The sequence below is a fragment of the Mya arenaria genome, chromosome 4 (assembly GCF_026914265.1).
Source record: "Mya arenaria isolate MELC-2E11 chromosome 4, ASM2691426v1".
NCBI classification, from domain to species: domain Eukaryota; kingdom Metazoa; phylum Mollusca; class Bivalvia; order Myida; family Myidae; genus Mya; species Mya arenaria.
The window spans coordinates 42,613,325-42,624,722 of record NC_069125.1 but is presented as its reverse complement, the minus strand read 5'-3'; the positions used below and the strand labels follow the sequence as shown (position 1 = coordinate 42,624,722).

General features: G+C 33.3%; 1 protein-coding gene across 3 annotated transcripts in view; it reads left to right on the top strand.

The window, feature by feature from the left end:
• Positions 1-306: 306 nt before the first annotated feature.
• Positions 307-11,398, top strand: part of LOC128231868 (glutamine amidotransferase-like class 1 domain-containing protein 1) — a 29,135-nt gene continuing 18,043 nt past the window's right edge. For all 3 annotated transcript variants that reach the window (XM_052945113.1, XM_052945112.1, XM_052945114.1), the window contains exons 1-5: positions 307-358; positions 2,480-2,556; positions 3,289-3,502; positions 3,962-4,053; positions 10,647-10,740. In XM_052945113.1, the coding sequence (XP_052801073.1) occupies positions 307-358; positions 2,480-2,556; positions 3,289-3,502; positions 3,962-4,053; positions 10,647-10,740 (529 nt within the window). The remainder of the gene's footprint in view (positions 359-2,479; positions 2,557-3,288; positions 3,503-3,961; positions 4,054-10,646; positions 10,741-11,398) is intronic.

Below are 11,398 nucleotides of genomic sequence, written 5' to 3'. Positions count from 1 at the left end.
ATAGGAACATGTTAATATACCCAACATGAACTAATTATAAGGAAACCGTGATTCCTCATAGAAATATTAGTAATACGTGATTATTTTAGTAAGATATTGCATCTAAAAGAATACGCACGCCTAGTGACGCATTATTAACATTGTATTTAAAATTGGACAAGTCTTTGATGTCCCTTTGACCACATGAAAAACAATCACGTATAAAAACGTACTTTTATAAAAGGGGAGTAACCGCTGCACTGAGTAGGAACGCCGCAGGATACCCATCTCAAATAGTTTGGACACCGTAGTTTACACATTTCAAAGATGTCTGCGCCCAGGCAGTCTTGTTTGGTTGTTCTGAGTTCTGCAGCAGAAGGTTGTTTTTAAAGTATTCTTTCATAATCTTAATTTATTTACAGCAATATTTCACTATTATTTTAAAGAAACATTTATCCTGATCTTAATCTTGTGAATGTTAATTTGAAAGTCAGTGTATTAAAAACTCATTTTTTTGTTTGTTTGGACACGCCCACTTTTCAACAGTCTTTTAAAAATATTTACTGTCAGGGGCGTAGCTTCCTATAGGCCGTGTAGGCCGCGGCCTACACATTTCCCCAGAAAGTCGAAAAAAATAAAAATGCCAAAAATGCAATAAAAAACGGAGGGGGTAGGTGGGTAGGGGTAAACTGAACACCAGAAACAATATTTGCCAAGAATAGACAGTTTCGTTTTTTAAACATTTCAAACAATGCTTGGTAGGCGTTTTTTCCTTGAAATGTAAACAGGCCAATAACGTGTCAGAGGTCATCATGGCCGAAAACGTTCCCAAGTATCCGGATATAGGCTGTCTTACCTTACCCACTTTAGAAGAAGACAACAAACAAAAGTTATTAAATTAAACCTGACCATCATGTCTTCAGTTCCCATTTTCAACACGGTCAGTCTTTTTCTTTAGTCTTAATAAATGGTATTAAAATTGTATTGAATTGTGTGCTTAGTAACTCACAGACCAGTATATTTTAAAAGTGGATTTGTCCTGTGACAGTGTCAGTAAGAAACTAAAATGTAAACCAGTAAAGATGGATTTACTATGTAAACCAGTTATTTGTTTGTAATCGTACATTTGTTTCCGAATGGCAGTGTTTAATTTATCGGTTTAAATTATATAATACACTTATTTTTTTGTACTGAGACAATAGCGTTAGGGATGGTTAATGGAAACACCATGGTTGAGGTACTCCATGACAAAAGATGCTGTGTCTTTTGAGTGAACTGCTGTTTGTTCAGAGGCATAGACGGACGAGAGAAAGCCTTTACGCCCGGCACATGGGTTTGGAAGAATATTTCAATGCTAATAAAACGTCATGCAGTTAAACAATAACATCGTGATGCGTCTGTTCGTGCCGAAGGCTATATGGATATGTTGTCCGGAAAAGGTGAATCGATAAACAAAACCGTATCCACCAGTGCGAAAGAATCGGTAAACAAAAATCGATACATATTTTCCAGAATTATTTTTTTTGTGCAAAGCAAAATATACCATCATGCGGACACACCGAAAATAACAGCAATTTCATGGCGATACTGAGGACCTTTGCACAAAATGACCAAATCCGAGCAAATCATCTAAACAAGGCACACTATAACAGTAAATACACTTCACCAGAAATCCAAAATGAATTAATTGGCTTAAGTGCAAGTCAGGTGAAGGAACAACTTTTGGAAGACTGTCGGTCGTGCCCCTATTATGCCACCATGGTCGATGTTGCAACAGACAAAAGAACAATTGTTTTTTGCCTGCGTTTCTTCGATTGGAGTTGCGTGGTCTGAGAAGAAATTCTAAGATTCGACGAGCGTGAATCGATCAAGGGAGTCGCACTTTGCGCAAACATTATGGAGTTCTTGCAAATCTCGATTTTAAGATCAGAGCTCAGTGCTATGACGGTGCGTCAAACATGTCTGGGAAATTTCGGGGACTTCATGCTCTTATCCGTGAACGTTCACCACATGCAAATTACGTGCATTGCAACTCGCATTGTTTGAACCTGTCAGAAAGTCGGAACTTGCTAGATGGAGAGTAACATAGACATTAAGGATTCAAGACTCCCTTCAGCAGACGTGCAAGGACATTGTAGGGTCAAACAAAATTCTGGGGGAGCATGCCCCCAACCCCCCTAGAATTCGGCCTACACATTGATTCCATCTAAGCTACGCCCCTGACTGTATACATGTCATGTTTTAAATCATGAACTCTTATACCATATTAATGATATTTCAAATGCATTATGCATCTATTTTTTGGGGAAAATACTTAACAGTTTTGTTAATCCATTTTGGCCATAAAGTTGGAAAGTGCTTCAGAAAAGAAAACAACAACATTATAACAGGAGTTACTGGAAAATAGTTTTAATTAATGATTGCTGTTATGTGAGTACATGTAATGTTGATGTTCTTGCAAAGGTATACCCGTTGATTTTTATGTTGAATATTATTTCAGGCGTCACATCACAATCTTTCAACACATGTTACACACTGCTGAACTCCAGCTTCAACGTACAGCTTGCTTCTCCAAATGTAAGACTTTCAGTTATTGTACAAATACATATTGAAATAAGCTACAACATATTAATTATATGACACTATCATTTTATTTTTTTAGATTCATGTTTTAATTCAATACTGTTATGTGCTGAACAGCTAAAATGAAGATTTTGACCAATTAAGAAAGTTATAATGCTACCATCCCCATGTTGGAAATATTTTGAAAGTTAAAAAATAATCTGTTTATTAGTGTTGTATAACTGGGCAAATTTGTATTTGATAATCAGCCTGAAATAGGCAAGAAGAATCAGTCATCGAATTGGAAGTAATCAAAATGTTCCAAATATTTCCATACTGAATATGCGTATGAAAGGAATGGGGTTTTTTTGATGATGGGTATGTCTTAAATATTGCAAAATTTGCCAAACATATGGGATGATAGAAGAATAAATACCAAAATGAAAGATATTTAGTACACTCATAGCACAAGTTTGTTTTGACTCAACAAAGTATAAATATTATACACCTGTATTTTATGTGTTTTTTCAGTAATAATAATGTTCGATTAAAAAGTGATTAAAGATGATCATAATTGATAATGACTGATGTTGGTTGCCCAATGACAATTATTTGATTAATTATAACATTTTGCCATCATTGAATCTATGATTGACGTGCATTTAAGATTGTAAATATGTTGTAATAAGAAATTTAATAGAAACACGTATATCATTTGTAATATTTTATTATATGATATTCTTCCAGGGTAAAAATGTGGAATATGTAAATCAAGATGATACAAACAGGCGTTGGTTTAATGAGTTCCGGTCCAAATCAGCCTCCAACCCAATCCCCCTGGAGACGGTAGATGCTGCGCGATACAGCGCCCTTGTCATTCCTGACAGCCCTGGGGCACTACGAGACCTCCACAAGGATAAAGACCTCAAGCAGATCCTTGCATACTTTGTTAAAGAGAAAAGTATAATTGTTTTCTTGTTTGTTTTAAAGGTATTGCATATAAGAACTTATTAGTACATTATTTTTTCTTTTTGGAAATGGGGAATTTCAGAGTCATTTGGGGGAAAATCAGGGTCTTCCGCGTGTACTGGCCATGACAAAGTAGGGTTAAAATGCCCCGGCTATTACTTTAGTGAATAATAATAATAATAATAGTTAACTACAACTTTTAAAAGATGTATTTTGGTAATCAAATATTTGATCAAAAGAATTACCAAATATTCGAAAATCAAATTTGCCATTCTTTTGCATCCCTAATTTAAACCTATTTTTTAACCTAAGTAATATAAAGAATCAGAAATTGATGGGCACATACAGGGGAGTATAAGATTTGTGAATATCACCCACTGCAATTAATTGTTATTTATCAGTATATAATATATGTTAACATGGTGATTTTATGTTAGGATTGTGTTTCCAGAGGCAATCTGTGCCGTGGGGCTGGGTGTGGCTGGACTGTTTTCCACTGTACATGACGGCATCTGGAGTTTTGAGGACTATAGCCTCACATGTGTAAGAATTTATAAAGCCTAAATAAAGAATGTATATGACTTCATATAGCCATACATGTTAAATAATGTACAGACTACATATAGCCTCAGATCACACATGTTTATGACTACATCAGTGGCACATGTCTAAGAATGCTTATGACTGCATGTATCAAGTTTGTCAGTAAAATAATAAGTTGTATCATCACAGTAAATGAGTTTTACAGATCATATGATAAAAAACAACATTCATGAGTCCATGAATTTTCTTGAAATGCACATTATCCAACATGTTTTCAATGAAAGTGAACATCAATATTTCATTTATTAAAATTCAGTGCAAAATGAAAATAGAAGAGCATCTTCAGTATAGCACATTATGTGAATCAAATGGGAGGGGACCAGGGTAATCTTATAATCTAACCAGGGTAATCTTATAATCTTACAAGGACCAGGATATTCTTGTAATCTAACCAGGCTTATCTAGTAATCTAACTTGGGCAATAGAAACGAAGGTAATATTATAATCTAGCCAAATAAATCTTATAATCTAACCAAAATGATCTTAAATATAATCGAAACAGCCTGATCTAGTTATCTAACCAGTGTAATCTAACCAGGGTTATCTTATAATCTAACCAGAGTAATTAAGTAATCTAAGCAGGGTAATCTTATAATCTTATTAGGGTAACTGTTCAATTTAACCAGAGTAATCTAACCAGGGTAATTTTATAACATAACAAGGGTAATCTAGTAATCTAACCAGGGTAATCTTATAATATTACCAGAACCAGGGCAGTCATATAATATTACCAGAACCAGGGCAGTCATATAATATTACCAGGACAAGGGCAATTATATAATATTACCAGGACCAGGGCAATCATATAATATTACCAGGACCAGGGCAATCACATAATATTAACAGGGTTATGGTATAATCTAACCAGGGAAATCTTATAGTTTAGCCAGGGTCATCTAGTAATCTAACTAGGGTGATCTAACCAGGGTAATCTAGTATTTTAACCAGGGTAATCTAGTAATATAACCAGGTTGATCTAACTAGGTCATTCAACCAGAGTAATCTTATTATATTATCAGGGTAATCTAGTATTCTAACCAGGATAATCTAGTAACCTTACCAGTGTCATCTTATTATATTATCAGGGTAATCTAGTATTCTAACCAGGATAATCTAGTAACCTTACCAGTGTAATCATATTATATTATCAGGGTAATCTAGTATTCTAACCAGGATAATCTAGTAACCTTACCAGTGTAATCTTATTATATTATCAGGGTAATCTAGTATTCTAGCCAGGATAATCTAGTAACCTTACCAGTGTCATCTTATTATATTATCAGGGTAATCTAGTATTCTAACCAGGATAATCTAGTAACCTTACCAGTGTAATCATATTATATTATCAGGGTAATCTAGTATTCTAACCAGGATAATCTAGTAACCTTACCAGTGTAATCTTATTATATTATCAGGGTAATCTAGTATTCTAGCAAGGATAATCTAGTAACCTTACCAGTGTCATCTTATTATATTATCAGGGTAATCTAGTATTCTAACCAGGATAATCTAGTAACCTTACCAGTGTAATCATATTATATTATCAGGGTAATCTAGTATTCTAACCAGGATAATCTAGTAACCTTACCAGTGTCATCTTATTATATTATCAGGGTAATCTAGTATTTTAAATAGGATAATCTAGTAACCTTACCAGAGTAATCTTATTATATTATCAGGGTAATCTAGTATTCTAACCAGGATAATCTAGTAACCTTACCAGTGTCATCTTATTATATTATCAGGGTAATCTAGTATTCTAACCAGGATAATCTAGTAACCTTACCAGTGTAATCATATTATATTATCAGGGTAATCTAGTATTCTAACCAGGATAATCTAGTAACCTTACCAGTGTAATCTTATTATATTATCAGGGTAATCTAGTATTCTAGCCAGGATAATCTAGTAACCTTACCAGTGTCATCTTATTATATTATCAGGGTAATCTAGTATTCTAACCAGGATAATCTAGTAACCTTACCAGAGTAATCTTATTATATTATCAGGGTAATCTAGTATTCTAAATAGGATAATCTAGTAACCTTACCAGAGTAATCTTATTATATTATCAGGGTAATCTAGTATTCTAACCAGGATAATCTAGTAACCTTACCAGAGTAATCTTATTATATTATCAGGGTAATCTAGTATTTGAAATAGGATAATCTAGTGACCTTACCAGAGTAATCTTATTATATTATCAGGGTAATCTAGTATTCTAACCAGGATAATCTAGTAACCTTACCAGTGTAATCTTATTATATTATCAGGGTAATCTAGTATTCTAACCAGGATAATCCAGTAACCTTACCAGTGTAATCTTATTATATTATCAGGGTAATCTAGTATTCTAAATAGGATAATCTAGTAACTTTACCAGAGTAATCTTATTATATTATCAGGGTAATCTAGTATTTTAAATAGGATAATCTAGTAACCTTACCAGAGTAATCTTATTATATTATCAGGGTAATCTAGTATTCTAACCAGGATAATCTAGTAACCTTACCAGTGTAATCTTATTATATTATCAGGGTAATCTAGTATTCTAGCCAGGATAATCTAGTAACCTTACCAGTGTCATCTTATTATATTATCAGGGTAATCTAGTATTCTAACCAGGATAATCTAGTAACCTTACCAGAGTAATCTTATTATATTATCAGGGTAATCTAGTATTCTAAATAGGATAATCTAGTAACCTTACCAGAGTAATCTTATTATATTATCAGGGTAATCTAGTATTCTAACCAGGATAATCTAGTAACCTTACCAGAGTAATCTTATTATATTATCAGGGTAATCTAGTATTTTAAATAGGATAATCTAGTGACCTTACCAGAGTAATCTTATTATATTATCAGGGTAATCTAGTATTCTAACCAGGATAATCTAGTAACCTTACCAGTGTAATCTTATTATATTATCAGGGTAATCTAGTATTCTAACTAGGATAATCTAGTAACCTTACCAGAGTAATCTTATTATATTATCAGGGTAATCTAGTATTTTAAATAGGATAATCTAGTGACCTTACCAGAGTAATCTTATTATATTATCAGGGTAATCTAGTTTTCTAACCAGGATAATCTAGTAACCTTACCAGTGTAATCTTATTATATTATCAGGGTAATCTAGTATTCTAACCAGGATAATCTAGTAACCTTACCAGTGTAATCTTATTATATTATCAGGGTAATCTAGTATTCTAAATAGGATAATCTAGTAACTTTACCAGAGTAATCTTATTATATTATCAGGGTAATCTAGTATTTTAAATAGGATAATCTAGTAACCTTACCAGAGTAATCTTATTATATTATCAGGGTAATCTAGTATTCTAACCAGGATAATCTAGTAACCTTACCAGAGTAATCTTATTATATTATCAGGGTAATCTAGTATTCTAAATAGGATAATCTAGTAACCTTACCAGAGTAATCTTATTATATTATCAGGGTAATCTAGTATTTTAAATAGGATAATCTGGTACCTTACCAGTGTAATCTTATTATATTATCAGGGTAATCTAGTATTTTAAATAGGATAATCTAGTGACCTTACCAGAGTAATCTTATTATATTATCAGGGTAATCTAGTATTCTAACCAGGATAATCTAGTAACCTTACCAGTGTAATCTTATTATATTATCAGGGTAATCTAGTATTTTAAATAGGATAATCTGGTACCTTACCAGTGTAATCTTATTATATTATCAGGGTAATCTAGTATTTTAAATAGGATAATCTAGTGACCTTACCAGAGTAATCTTATTATATTATCAGGGTAATCTAGTATTCTAACCAGGATAATCTAGTAACCTTACCAGTGTAATCTTTTTATATTATCAGGGTAATCTAGTATTTTAAATAGGATAATCTAGTAACCTTACCAGAGTAATCTTATTATATTATCAGGGTAATCTAGTATTCTAACCAGGATAATCTAGTAACCTTACCAGAGTAATCTTATTATATTATCAGGGTAATCTAGTATTCTAACCAGGATAATCTAGTAACCTTACCAGAGTAATCTTATTATATTATCAGGGTAATCTAGTATTTTAAATAGGATAATCTGGTACCTTACCAGTGTAATCTTATTATATTATCAGGGTAATCTAGTATTTTAAATAGGATAATCTAGTGACCTTACCAGAGTAATCTTATTATATTATCAGGGTAATCTAGTATTCTAACCAGGATAATCTAGTTACCTTACCAGTGTAATCTTATTATATTATCAGGGTAATCTAGTATTTTAAATAGGATAATCTGGTACCTTACCAGTGTAATCTTATTATATTATCAGGGTAATCTAGTATTCTAACCAGGATAATCTAGTAACCTTACCAGAGTAATCTTATTATATTATCAGGGTAATCTAGTATTTTAAATAGGATAATCTAGTGACCTTACCAGAGTAATCTTATTATATTATCAGGGTAATCTAGTATTCTAACCAGGATAATCTAGTAACCTTACCAGAGTAATCTTATTATATTATCAGGGTAATCTAGTATTCTAACCAGGATAATCTAGTAACCTTACCAGAGTAATCTTATTATATTATCAGGGTAATCTAGTATTCTAACCAGGATAATCTAGTGACCTTACCAGAGTAATCTTATTATATTATCAGGGTAATCTAGTATTCTAACCAGGATAATCTAGTAACCTTACCAGTGTAATCTTATTATATTATCAGGGTAATCTAGTATTCTAACCAGGATAATCTAGTAACCTTACCAGTGTAATCTTATTATATTATCAGGGTAATCTAGTATTTTAAATAGGATAATCTGGTACCTTACCAGTGTAATCTTATTATATTATCAGGGTAATCTAGTATTCTAAATAGGATAATCTAGTAACCTTACCAGTGTCATCTTATTATATTATCAGGGTAATCTAGTATTCTAACCAGGATAATCTAGTAACCTTACCAGAGTAATCTTATTATATTATCAGGGTAATCTAGTATTCTAACCAGGATAATCTAGTGACCTTACCAGAGTAATCTTATTATATTATCAGGGTAATCTAGTATTCTAACCAGGATAATCTAGTAACCTTACCAGTGTAATCTTTTTATATTATCAGGGTAATCTAGTATTCTAAATAGGATAATCTAGTGACCTTACCAGTGTAATCTTATTATATTATCAGGGTATAATCTAGTTTTCTAACCAGGCTAATCTAGTAATCTTACCAGTGTAATCTTATTATATTATCAGGGTAATCTAGTATTTTAACCCGGACAATCTAGTAACCTTACCAGTGTAATCGTATGATCTAACCAGGGTTAAATTCTGTCTATGCTCTATATGACTGTTAACCCAAAAGCATAATTAGACTAATACTTTCTCACGGGCAGGCACCCATCGATTGACCAGTGGCCTGTAAACTTGATTGACATAATGGTCAAGTGCACCTGCAAATGTATCGTCAGTATGCCCTATAGCTTAGAGAACGCAATCAATATAAACAATACCGACATATTAGAAATTCATGTGGGAAAAATCCATGCCACAAATAACATGAAGCATGGCCAAGGCATCTTAACATTTAGCTAATCTTATTCATTGCCAAACACATGCTTACAAAACACCAACGTTATTTATGATACAAAAGATGATAACGAGTTGAGTAAAGGGAAGCAAGATTTATTTGTTTCATAAATATTCATTTCTGATTACATCCCTTTGTTTTCCCGCAGAACTACATTTATATATATATAAAAATATATTTTATTTGATATGGAGAATGATACCTACGTATAACTTCATTTGCATTGCAAGACAAATCTAAAATCAAATTTATCAAAAGGGAAAAAAGAAGATTGAAATAATAAAACAATTTAAATCTAGATGTATATTTGAAAGTTGGTCATGGTTCACATGGATATAAAACTAAACATGATCCCAGCAGCCAATGTAGCCACCGACTTTAGTGCTTGGCATCATTTTTGAGCAAGCTCGGAAAGCATTTTACCAGTGCAGGCTAGTGGGACTGTGCCCTTTTCGACCACTGCAGTGTGGCTACCTGATTTCAGGCGACTTGACTTAAGAGAAAAACATAAAACTTTTGACAATTCCTATTGATTTGAAGTTGATGTATTGCAAGTGAGAAGCGTTGGGGTCAGCGTCTAGTCCGTTACACCTCGGTCATTACTCTACTTGAACAGATCAAGATATTCGCATGAAACTTAGTAGAAATGTCACTAGTGAAACTATGCATACATTTCATAAATTGTTAGTTTAGCATGGCATCTCTGGCTTTAAAAGTTAATGAGTTATGCCCGTTGATTGACTGACAAAAACAGGCGAGCACTGACGTCCACTTTTTTCACACACATTGCTTTTTTATATTAAGTAAATGGAAGTAGCACTTGTATGTTTAAGCAGAAGCCAGGAATGGCTCTCTGTTTACTACTGCCATTTCTAAAAAAAATATTTATGCTGTGTCTTATAAAAGCGCTGTATTTTTTGTTTGTTATTACTATATTTCCGTCCACATTTGACTTCCAGACGTGTCTTTATGAGTTGGCGAGAAATCCAGAATTCCCTTCCCTACCTGTTATACCTGAAGACTTCGTCAAAGACAACGGGGGGAAATACTCGTGTACGTAAATATATTATTGTTGTAAGGATGTCCTCTCTGCCCCCTTACTTTGCACGTCAAGGTTAATGCTATAGTGAATAGAACGCGAAAAGCTTGTCCGAGTGATAAGTCGATAATGCCTAGATCTTTGGTCCTCAAACTTGACATGGAGACTGGGCCTTACCAGAAGATGACCGAGGTTAGCGCTATAAGCTACACGTATCTGCGTACAATGCCCCAGAATATAACAGGAATAAATCTCCTCTCCGCCCTACATCTGGTGCCATCGTATTGTTAATCCAGGCAGCTGTACAGTGTATTAAAAAATCGTGCGGCCAAGTTATCAATACTAAATTGCGGACAAATAACAACAATATTTCCTTATACAGCACGCTTTTTTATTGAACGCCGAAAACATAGTACACCGATATACATCAACTGTCTGCCCAAGTCGACATTCAGTGAATGTCCTACATGTTTCGTTGGTAAACTGCATGATTCAGAAGAAGGATAATGGATTTTATGCAAAGAAAAGTGAGATGTAGGGCATTTCTGAGCTACATTTATTGTGTAAAAACATAACTGATTGATGAGGAAAAAACAGTTCCTATTTTTTCACCTATTGCCTGCATGGCAAGATTTAGGTATTCAACCCAGTTTGGTAATCGTTTATTCCTGG